This window comes from Ursus maritimus, unplaced genomic scaffold, assembly GCF_017311325.1.
Source record: "Ursus maritimus isolate PB19 unplaced genomic scaffold, ASM1731132v1 scaffold_19, whole genome shotgun sequence".
NCBI classification, from domain to species: domain Eukaryota; kingdom Metazoa; phylum Chordata; class Mammalia; order Carnivora; family Ursidae; genus Ursus; species Ursus maritimus.
The window spans coordinates 5,605,200-5,617,236 of NW_024424341.1; the positions used below are offsets into that span (position 1 = coordinate 5,605,200).

The following is a 12,037-nucleotide window of genomic DNA, read 5'->3' on the forward strand; positions in this document are numbered from 1 at the left end:
AGATAAGTTGCTAGGGGCTCTGAGGCATCATGCCAGGTATGATCTTAACTAAAATCAAGAATACATGGTCTAATTAAATATTTCCATAAGAATATAATAAAGAGACTACATCCAAATTTTAAAAACCTGTTCAGAATGGTATCAGTAATACCAGTGGCTGCATAATCCCTGCTGCAGAGAGCTGGAGCGCTGAAAGAGTGATTTCCCTTCATCCCCTCACCTTTTTAATTCTAGACTCTAAGCAGCTAAGGTGAAAGAAGTGTCACAGTTAATGATCCCAATGCAGGCCTAATGTCCAGCAAGCCCTATGGTAGAGGGGAATGAACATGAGTTTTGAATGCAATTACAGTGCATTTAAATTCTGACTGTGCGACTTCTACCCTATGGAAATTTTAAGATCGTAAAGAGCCTCAGTTTCCTCATTTATAGAGATATTTTCTACCTTGTAAGGTTTAAAGTAGTATTTCTAAAGTACCTGGCACTTAGAAGGCATTCACTGAACAGTGGCTCTTGTTATTACTTTGATCTAAAATGGATAAGTGAGTTTTTTCCTCATTTATTTATGAAGGTTTCATTTATTTGAGAAAGAGTACAAGCGGGGGGGGAGCAGGAGCTGAGAGAGAAGGACAAGCACCCTCTTTGCGGAGCCCTGCATTCATGGGGCTCAGTCCCACAACCCCAAGATCATGACCTGAGCTGAAATCAGAGTCGGACGCTTAACCAACTGAGACACCCAGGCGCCCCTTTCCCTCATTTATTTTAAGAAAGTGTATAATTTTCTTATTTGGTGGCAGGATTTAGATTTCTGGCTTTGAGTCAAAAGCAATCTACTCATTACCAAGTAAAATTAGGCACATTCACTTTTTTTTTTACTATTGTAAAATGCACCTAACATAAAATTTACCATCTTAACCATTTTTAAGTGTACAGTTCAGTAGTGTTACGTACATTTGTATTGTTATGCAACCAACCTCCAGAGCTCTTTCATCTTGCATGGCTGACTGCAGCCATTAAACAACTCTCTGTACCTCCCTCCCCTAGCCCCTGGCAATTACCATACTGTTTATGTCTGAATTTGGGTATTATTTTTTTTAAGATTTTATTTATTTGACAGAGACACAGCAAGAGAGGGAACACAAGCAGGGGGAGTGGGAGAGGGAGAAGCAGGCTTCCCACCGAGCAGGGAGCCCGATGCGGGGCTCGATCCCAGAACCCTGGGATCATGACCTGAGCCAAAGGCAGACCCTTAACGACTGAGCCACCCAGGCGCCCCTGAATTTGTCTATTCTAGATAGGTACCTCGTATTGGGTTATGTCTTTTTGTGAGCAGCTTATTTCACTTAGCATTATTCCTCGAGGTTCATTCTTATAGCATGTGTCAGAATTTCCTTCCTTTTTAAGGCTGAATGGTAGTCCATCGTATAGATACGCCACATTTTGTTTATCCATTCATCTGTAAGTGGGCACTCGGGTTGCTTCCACCTTTTAGCTATTCTAAGTAATGCTGCTATGCACATGGGTGTATAATGTCTCTTTGAGACGCTGCTTTCAGTTCTTTGGATGGATATAGACTCCATCTAAGCGGGGTTGCTGGATCATGTGCTAATGCTATTTTTCAGTTTTTGAGGAACCATCATACTGTTTGCCATAGTGGCTACGCTCTATTATATTCCCACCAACAGTACACAAGAGTTCAACTTCTCCGCGTGTTCGCCAACACTTATTTTCTGAACACTTTATATTTTCTGGTTTTTTCTCATTGTGGTCTTTATTTGCATTTCTGTAATGATTAATGAGCATTTGTTCATGTGCTGCTGGCCATGTTTATCATCTATAGAAAAATGTCTATCCAAGTCTTTTGCCTATTTTTGAATCAGGTTGTTTATTTTTTTGTTGCTGAGTTGTAGGAATTCTTTATATAGTCTAGATAATAACCTCTTAGCAGATACATGATTTGCAAATATTTTCTCCCACTTCTTAAATTGCCTTTTCACTGTTGATTTCATGAGAGTAAACAGAAGTTCTGTTTGTAACTTTTTTCCCCCTTTATGCCTTAAAAGCAGGTGATGGTAATTATTTTGATTACCTGGAACATAGTTATTTTTTATGTGGTTATTTCTTAAGTTAATTGGGGTGGTGGGTGGGGATTGCCTTAAAGCGATTCTTTTGACAACAATTTTCCAACATATTTACATTCCCAGTGACGGATGCTTACTGCCTTGTGAGTATGTTTCAGTACTACTGTAAAGACTGTGGAAGCTCAGTTCTTTAACACCTCCTCATGGTGTTCATTTAGCTGATTTAAAAAACTTTATCATGAAAATTTTCAAATGTATAGAACAGTATAATGAAACCCTGTACCGATCACTCAGACCCAATAGTTAGCAAAGATTTTGCCACATTTGCTTAACTGTATCCATTTTCCCTGAAGTCATTTAACCTACATTATAACCACATTGCCATTATCATAACTCACAAAATTAATAGAAATTCTATGTATTATTTTTTAAAGATTTATTTATTTATTTTAGAGAGAGAGCACGAGCAGGAGGGGCAGAGGGAGAGGGAGAGAGACTCTCAAGCAGACTCTGTGCTGAGCATGAAGCCTGACGCAGAGCTCGATTCCAGGACCCTGAGACATGACCTGAGCCAAAACCAAGAGTCGGACACTTCATTGACTGCGCCACCCAGGCGTCCCTGAAATTCTATGTATTATTAAATATGCAAGTTAGCGTTTTATTTCCTGGATGTCTCTATCCTTGTATTGTTTGTTTGCTCAAATCAAGGTCAAAATAAGGCCCACACTTGACATTGCATTGCTAATTTGTGATTATAAAAGCAATACATGCTCATTGTAAAAAAAAAAAAAATTCAAATTATTCAGGAAGTTATAAAGTGAAAAGTGGAATTCCCCCTTATCCCCATCACCCACACTCCACACCCCAATGCTAAGTTTCTTGCATATCCTTGAAAATTTTAATGCGTGTATATGTCTCTCCACAAATGTGATGATGCTATATATATGTTCTATCATTTTCCTGTAATAAAAGATGGCGTCAGTACATCTAGATCTATGTTTAACAGCTACAAGGTGTTTTCCTTTATGGATGTGACAAAATTTATTTAACTAAATTCATATCAGTATGATAGGCATATGAGGTGGTTTTCATTCAGCCATTAGCAACAGTGTTACAGTAAACATTTTGCATAAATCTCCACGTGTTCAAGTACTGCTGAAGGATACATTTCTAGAAATGAAATTGCTGGGTGAAAGTGTGGGTGTGACTTTTATTTGGATAAATACCCATCGAAAGTGGAAGAATTCCATTTTCCCTGCAAGCACACCAATCTAACAGGTGAAAAAAGTGGGTCCTGACTGCCTTTTAGAGTTTCTCTGCCCAGCAATTTCCAATGACTATTCATTCAAATGGAAAACCCATTAGAAATAGTTGATACCAGCACAGTTACAATATAAAAATACCAGCAAAGTGCAGAACTGAAAATATCCAAAAATTTAAAGCTTTAGAAGTTCCCTTGAATTTCAGGGAAGGGAGGCTAAAATCACATTACCTCTCACTTGTGTGGGCTTGACCTAAACAAAGCCCTCCTGAGGGGGCTCTAGGTAAAGAATAACAGCATACGGGGGGGGGGGGGGGGGAGAATAAAATCTGGTAGGTAAAGGATTCTCGCTATATCCGCCCCGTCCAGTGTCGAAGCCACTAACCACGTGCGGCTATTAAGCACTTAAAATGTGGCTAATGCAACTGTAGGACTGAATTCCTGTTTTTATTTAAGTTAAATGTAAAAATGGATACCTAATTATTAGAAAACTATTGAGGTGTTTCAAACAACATGAGTATGTGAGTATATTTTTCCATAGTAAGTTTCATGAGATCTAAATACAAACTAAGCATGTCTGATGACAACCTCGTATCTGCACTGAAATGTATTTTAAGTGTAAAATACATACCAGATTTTGGAGATTTTGTGTGAAAAGAAAAAATATAAAATATCTCATTCATAATTTTTATGTTGATTACAAATTGAAGTGTTTTTGATCTTACTGTGTTAAATTATTAAAATTAATCTCCCCAGGGTTTTTTTTTAGAGAAGATATTAGAAATTTTAAAGTTTCGTATATGGCGCATATAATATTTCTGTCCGTGCTACTCTTAGATCAAGGTAGCTAACTACGTTTTTCTGGGGAGAAGAGTCATAGCAGCCCCAAGAGTCTGACGTCCCACAGGAGGTAAGAATCACAGTACCTGACAGAATTATGAGGTAACCTCTGGCTCCTTCTGGAGGCTGCCCTCATAAAACCTTTTCAGAGAAGTAACTTGTTCTGAAATAAGGCATTTTACCAAATCACTGCACTCTCCCAGGAAAGGGACATTTTCAGCAGCTATCTCTTCGGATGTTCGTCCACTAGCTGGCCAGCCTGGAGCAGGCCTCGATATGCTGGTACTGAACAATCTCAGTTCTCGACAAGGTTAGCCTTCCGGAGAAAAGTTACAACTTAAGAACTGAAGCAGCAGGATTCACCTCGCCACCCTCCCCACGGGCACGTCCTCTGCCAAGAAAAGCAGGGTCTTTATTTGAACAAAAGTCCTGAAAGGCTGTGAAATTGTTGCACGGTTAATTAAAAACAAAAATTAAAAAACAAAAAACGAAGCTAAAAGTAATTAAAACTGCTGACACGAGAAGTTCACGGGGATAGCACGAAAATCAGGTTAGAAGCAAGCACAAATAATAAAGTACTTCTTGTTAATCATTTTGTAAGTTAAATGACAATATTGGAAGTGGTATATCCTTAATAAAGCAGTAGCAGAGCCGTGTATGGTCTCACGATGTGCCACTTGTGTTTCTCTCAGAAAGCTGGACATCATCACACTCTTATCTCTCCTTTACATATTGCGTATCAGTTCCAGACTTGCTAGACCGTCAGGTCATCAGTGAGGAAGGGAGGTCAGGAACGAAACTACCAATGCCAGGACAGGGCCGGTCAGGAAAGGGTGGAGGTGTGTGCAGATTTAAAAAGCACATTCAAAATAATCATTGTTCTGATTTAGCCAGGATAGGTGGTATATTTTGAAGTTTCAAAGAATATTGAAGGATGCATGGTTTGATTCTCAAAAGGGAGCACAAGTTAAAACAAGTTTGGGGGTCATTGCCCTAAATCCACATTGGTTTCCGTAAGAGCGGGACAGTACCGTAAAATGTCAGCTCCCACTTGAGCAGATCGAAATTCTAAGAATTCTTTGTACTGGAGGGAATAACACTGAATAACATGCCCTGTGTAATAGTCTACTAAGTTCTTCAATCAGAGTAAGTTTAGACTTTAAATTTGACATACACAAGATAGAAGCTTCCTACCTACCTAAAGCATGCCTACACTCATCACCAAAAGTAGGTATACTTGAAAAGTAAACACGGCATTTCAACTTAGTATGATCTTATAAGGCGGAAAAAAAGTTGGTAGGTCGCTTTCCTTACAGCCACTTTTCATCCACAAGGAAGGCAACAGCCATAACCTTTCTTTACAAAATAAGTGGAATCAATGTTGGTACAAGACTGGATTATTAAAAATCTTGAGTCATCCCTTCATCACCAGTCTCAGTAATTTCTGGGCCCATGGGAGCAGCAGAGTTGAGAATTAGGGACAAGTTGGAAATTTCCTTAGCCTGTTGGCAGCGGTCACCACGTAGAAATGTTTCTTGATGTTAAGGAGAGAAAAAAAGAAAAAATATATTTTTAGACCAGTTGCTTTAGGAAGAAACAATAAAAGGACTTAAACAAGTTTAACCACTTGGGTTTGTTCAAAACTGAGAACCTAATGGAGAAAACAAATGTGTGGCAAACTTCTAGTAAAACACCCACTTTGGGGCATTCTGGAGCAAGTATGAAGTGAGAAAATACGTTATCCTGCCCTTTTCACGTGCAAATTGGAGCCCACTGGAATACTGTTTTTCGGATTGTGATTCACCACGCACCAGCGGGTCATGGAGTCAGATTGTGGCTTATGGCCAGCACTCCTTTGAACGAAAACAAATACCACAGAGCAGAAAATACCTGAGCGCATCACACTGTTTAGCAAGCGCTGGGATGTTGTATTTCATACGTGTATGTATACGTGTATTTGTAAACTGGCTCTCTAGGTAAAGGCTTTAGTTTTTGTTTTTAGTGAGGAGCTGAGCTGATACCAAAATGCCAGAAAGCCACTTTCCTGGAGGACAGATGTTTCTGAGACAGATTTTATGTCCGTGGTACCAAAGAGTTCTGTCTGTAAACAAAATTATGAAGCTTTTAAAACCTAATAGGGTTTTCCCAGCCCCTCTTCAGGAAACATGGAGGAATGAGATCTCCAGCTGCCGGCAGTAAGTTCCAAGCATGCACTGCTATTGTCATTGAGAACATAGGCTCAGACTTCGTTCTGTCATTACAAACGTCCACCTGCGTATGAACTTAATGCCACTTTGATGCCAGTTGGTTTTGGTCAGTGGCGTTTTTAATCAAGATAACAGGTTTTGACATAAGACGCTTTTTTCCTCCTAAATAATCTTTCTATTTAGAATGAAAATGTAAGTAAAAACGTAGCTACGCTTCTTTCAAAGGACACATTAAAAAGACAAATGCTGCCTTTTCTAAGAAAAACTGGGTACCTTCCATTTCCTCTGAGCCATATATTTCTGCAGCAGTAATTGGGATTTGAGACGAACTTTGGATTTTGAAGCTTTGGCAGGCAAATTATTCAACCACTCATGTTTCAGGCACTGCGTGGCACTCATTCGGCAGCTGTGAAATCAAAGAGAAGTTGAAACTTTTAGTGAGGGCTGCATTTTCTGGTTGTCCAGAAAATGGTTCAGCTGGGTAGGAAGCCTGAGTCAGTGGGACGGATTAATCATTTGGGGAGATTCACGCCACGTACTAAAAAGGAACTCCTCATGTCGAAAATTCCCCTCCTTAGAAGTACAAGAAAGTCATCAGCAAAATGCCCCCTCCCTCCACAGAGAGACTGTATCCCGATGATCAACCATCTCTTCCAGAGAGAGCTGGGGTCTCGAGGCAGGGAGCAGGAAGGCCAGCTGGGCCTGGAATTGCTCGTAAGAGGTAAACGAACATGAGCCTCGAAGCAGCTTGTCTCTCCTTCCAGGGAAAAATGTCCATTTTGCTCACCTGAACTACAAATACTTTTCCTCTCGTAACATTTCACAATCAGAAAGAACAAAATAGTAAAGGCCAGAGAACTGGGGGCTGTCTCAGAGCCCAGACTCTCGGGCCTCACCCTGGGTTGTTTGCAATTCTTTCTTTATGTGTGAGGAGTATCCGAAAACCGCATGGTCCACCCATGACTTTAATATGGCTGCTGAAAACTAAGTAGGCCTTCATTAGCAACAAACGAGGTTTTCCGGCCTTTGTTCTGGGGAATAACATCTGCATATGTCAACTTTTTTTCAACATTAACCTACTAAAAGTGATAACTTGGTAGTAGGACTAATTTATACATGAGGTCCTTTCTAAAACTCTGTCTAGATTTTATGCTCCTAGTTGTTTATTCTTTCCCTGCTACTTTTTTGGCTCCGAAGAAGTAGCAGACTAAGAAATCTTGGACAGAATTGGCCCAGAGGAAACCCAGCACCAGCCGGATCTTCACAGCGCCCAGATGCGTGGTCCCCATCAGATTGGTTTGAGAATGACGAGCAATGAAGGGTACCTCTTCTCTTTGACGAGCAGGCGGGAAATAAAGTCCTTGGCCTCCTCCGACAGCCCTTCAAAGGCGTCAGCGTCAAAATCCCAGCTACAGTTCACGATGAAATTCATGGTCTCTGCATCTGTTTCCCCTAGAAATGGGGACAAACCACTGAGTCTACAGAGGAGAGAAAGGACCGTCAGTCTGTAGAAGCCATATGGGCCAACATGCAACAACAGGATAGAGGTCTTCCAAGGTTCCAGCGACACTAACCAGAACCAAGAGGGTTCAAAAGAAAAGCACCCCCATTACTTCTCCACAGGAGATAGGCCAGTGTGTCCTGTTAGGGGAAGAAGTGGCAGGACTGAAAATGTAGAGGCATGAAGAGTGTTTGCGTGAATCCCCAATCACGCTCACCTATTTTCCTTTTAGCCTGAAGTAAGGAATGAATTGAGACCCCGTCCAACACGTCCATGTATCAGGGACATATCGACTTAATTTAAAATTACCTTAGCGTGTCTCTGACTCAGCCTGGCTGGATTAGAGACTACCCTGGCCTCAGGGGCCAAAGGGAGACTGGCTTCATGAGGCCCCTCTAGAGTGTGGGCAGAGAGACAGGACACTCGAACTGGCTGGCCTCGGACCTCAACCTCCCCCCCCCCATGCAACACACACACACACAAAGTGTGGGGACACACGGTAGCAGTTGTACCGTAATGGTAAGTCTGGGAGCAAAGCATGACTTATTGGGCCCCTGAGGGAAAAGCCAGGGGAAGTCACAGAGAGGTGAGAATGCTCCGTCAGGGTAAGAGCACCTCTCGGTCCACCGTAACCCTGCTTCCTCAGTCCAGAGAACACAGGGCAGGGCGGGAGGGACAAGGTGAGACGGTGCAGCAGCCAGCGTCCTGCCCGTCCGTCTCCTCCTTACCGCTCTCCTCCAGCCCCACTTGCACTGAAGCACCTGCACTTCCTTGCTGGAGAGCTTGCCCTCCGGTGGAAGCTGCTTTATCACCCAGAAGTTTCAGGCAACCAGTGCCGTCAGCATGAGCTCACGAGCAATAACTGATAAGAGGTGGTGTATCGATACCCTGACTCCCTCCGCCTCAGACGGAATAACTGTGAAGGGCTGCTTCACCATGGATCCCAGACATGCCCGCAGGACTAAACTCCAGTTGCCCACCATGGTAGGTGGCTGAATAACACATGCTTGACTGGTGATTTCCACCAACTCACTTCTCTACTCCTCTGTTGGTGTTTCCTGGGAACACCTCTCAAATCAACGACTCACGCTCAAATTTTGCTGCTTCTAAGGATACCCAAACTAAGACAGATGGCCCCTATTCTCACTGGGAGCCAGGCTCGTGGGCACTCACAGCATGTAGGTAATGACTCCCACACTCCACATGTCCGTAGGGAAGGACACGAATTCATAGTTGACAACTTCCGGGGCCAGGAACTCTGGAGTGCCGAAGTTCACCTTCAGCTTCTCCCGAGGCTTGTACCTGGGGAAGAGGGGGTGCAGAGAACCATGAGAGTGAGCCCTGAGAGAAGACGTGGAGGCTGGGACTAATTCCAGGTAGGAGCTAGACCTTCCCAACCCTTCCTGTCTGCCCAGTTGTCTGGACCTCACATCCCACCACATGTGGCTTACTGGGTAATCATCATACCCTCAGCCCCAACTGTAGACTTTCCTAAGTCACTAGGGAGAATCAGAAAACCACAGCCCTCTTCCTCCATGCAGCTGCAATGTGGAAAGGAGAGAAGATCCATTTATCTTATTCGGCATGCAGCCACTTGGACAAACACAAATCGGAGAGCAGCTGTCTGTGGAGGTCTGCTCTTGTGGTGTGAGCAGTTGGTTGGAGAGATGACAGTAAGAATCAGAAAAAGCAAATATACTCAATATCACTAATCCTCAGGAAAATACAAATCAAAACCACAATGAGATACCACTGCACATCATGACTACGATAAAACAACCAACCAACCAAAGACCAGAAAATAGCAAGAGCTGGCTAGGATGTAGAGAAACTGGAACCTTTGCTGGTGGGAATGTAAAGTGGGGCAGTTGCTAAGGAGAACAGTATGGCAGTTGCTCAAAAAAATTAAAAATAGAACTACCATATGATCCAGCAATCCCACTTCTGGGTATATATCCAAAAAAACTGAAAGCAGAATCTTGAGGAGATATTTATACACCCGTACGCATAGCAGCATCATTCATAATAGCTAAATGGAGGAAGTAACCCAAGGCAGCATCTATCGATGGACGACTGCATCAGTAAAATGTGGTCGATACATACAGTGGAATATTATTCAGCCCGACAATATAAGGCAGTTCTGACACACGCTGCAATATGGGTGAACCTCCAGGACGTTATGCTAAGTGAAAGAAACCAGTCACAAAAAGACAAATACTGTATGGTTCCACTTCGGTAAGGTGGAGAGTGGTCAAAGTCAGAGACAGAGGGTAGAATGGTGGTTTCCAGGAGCTGGAAGCAGGAGGAAAGTGACCAGTTATTGCTTAACGGGTATAGAGTTCAAGTTTGGAAGATGAAAAGAGTTCTAGAAATTATGTATATATTTAACACTACTGAATTAAATTAAAAAATGGTTAAGATGGTAAATTTTATGTTATGTGTATTTTACACAATTACAAAAAGAATAAGAATTAGAAAAAAAGGTTCTGGGGCTCCTGGGTGGCTCAGTTGGTTAAGTGTCTGCCTTTAGCTCAGGCGGTGATCCCAGGGGCCTGGGATTGAGTCCTGTGTCAGGTTCCCTGCTCAGCGGGGAGTCTGCTTCTTCCTCTGGCCCTTCCCCTGCTCGTGCTCCCTCTCTCTCTCTCTCAAATAAATCAATAGAATCTTTTCTTAAAGAAAATTTAGAGGCATCTTTTCTTAAAGAAAAGATTCTATTGATTTATTAGAGAGAAAGAAAGGCTCTCAGAGTGAGAGAGAGCATGAGCAGGGGAGGGGGAGAGGCAGAGGGGAAGCAGACTCCCCATGAGCAGGGAGCACGCAGGGCTCAATCCCAGGCCCCTGGGATCATGACCTGAGCCAAAGGCAGACACCCAACCAACTGAGCCACCCAGGTGCCCCAGTAAATAAAATCTTAAAAAAAAAAAAAAAAGGTTCTGGACAGGAAGATTAACAAAGGTTAGGAAGAGAGTTGATGGCTGAGTGGGAACGGGAATGGCCACAGGTGGTTTTTAGAATTGTTAGTTGTTTAGAAAGTCTCTAGCTAAAATGTAATGGGCAACAACCAAGACGTCCTTTGGTAGGTGAGTGGGCAAATAAACTGTGGTCCATCCAGACAATGGAATCGTATTCAGTGCTAAGAAGAAATGAATTGTCGGGGCGCCTGGGTGGCACAGCGGTTAAGCGTCTGCCTTCAGCTCAGGGCGTGATCCCGGTGTTCTGGGATCGAGCCCCACATCAGGCTCCTCCGCTGTGAGCCTGCTTCTTCCTCTCCCACTTCCCCTGCTTGTGTTCCCTCTCTCGCTGGCTGTCTCTATCTCTGTCGAATAAATAAATAAAATCTTTAAAAAAAAAAAGAAGAAGAAGAAATGAATTATCAAGCCATGGAAAGACGGAGAAGAAACAAGTCCACAGTACTAGGGGAAAGAAGTTGGTCTGAATAGGCCACGTACTGTATGGTTCCAACTATAGGTCATTCCAGAAAAGGCAAAACATAAACGAGACATAAAAAGATCAGTGGTTGCCAGGGGTTGGGGTGGGGAGAGGAAGGGAGAGATAAATAGGTGAAGAACAGAGGATTTGCAGGGCTTGAAAATATTCTGTATGGTACCATAATGATGGATACATGTTATTACACATTTGTCCAAACCCATAGAACGTCCAACACCAAGAGTGAATGGTAAAGTATGGACTTTGAGAGATAATATGTCAATGTAAGTTCATCAGTGGGAACAACTGTATTACCCTGTACTACCCTGGTTGGGGAGGCATGACTGGGGCAAGGGGTCTATGGGAAATCTCTGCACCTTCCCCTCCCCCACAGTGAAATTTCACTGCGAACCTAAGATTGTTCTAAAAAATAAATAAAGCATTAATTTATAAAATAGAATGGGTACTTCCTATTTGCCAGGCTAAAAGTTTTACACATATGTAATCTCTTCTCATTCTTACAACAGCCCCATGAAGTCCGTAAGATCACAGTCCCCATCTACAGATAAGGCAATTGAGAATAAAATGAATACTCCGCCTATGTGGCCTGCTTCCCTTAAATCGGGCAGGTGACTTATCAAAGAGCTTTCTCTTCCAAATTTACTGAGAGCCAGATAAATGCAGGCCTGGGCCAACACAGCCCACGTCCACCCAGTGAAAGAGC

General features: G+C 42.6%; 1 protein-coding gene across 1 annotated transcript in view; it reads right to left on the reverse strand.

Annotated features, from left to right (window-relative positions):
- Positions 1–5,505: 5,505 nt before the first annotated feature.
- MYLK3 (myosin light chain kinase 3) overlaps positions 5,506–12,037 on the reverse strand; it is a 35,818-nt gene continuing 29,286 nt past the window's right edge. The window contains exons 10-13 of the mRNA XM_008702668.2: positions 9,061–9,189; positions 7,712–7,864; positions 6,660–6,792; positions 5,506–5,713 (exon numbers count right to left, since the gene is read on the reverse strand). Of these exons, the coding sequence (XP_008700890.2) occupies positions 5,654–5,713; positions 6,660–6,792; positions 7,712–7,864; positions 9,061–9,189 (475 nt within the window). The 3' untranslated portion in view covers positions 5,506–5,653. The remainder of the gene's footprint in view (positions 5,714–6,659; positions 6,793–7,711; positions 7,865–9,060; positions 9,190–12,037) is intronic.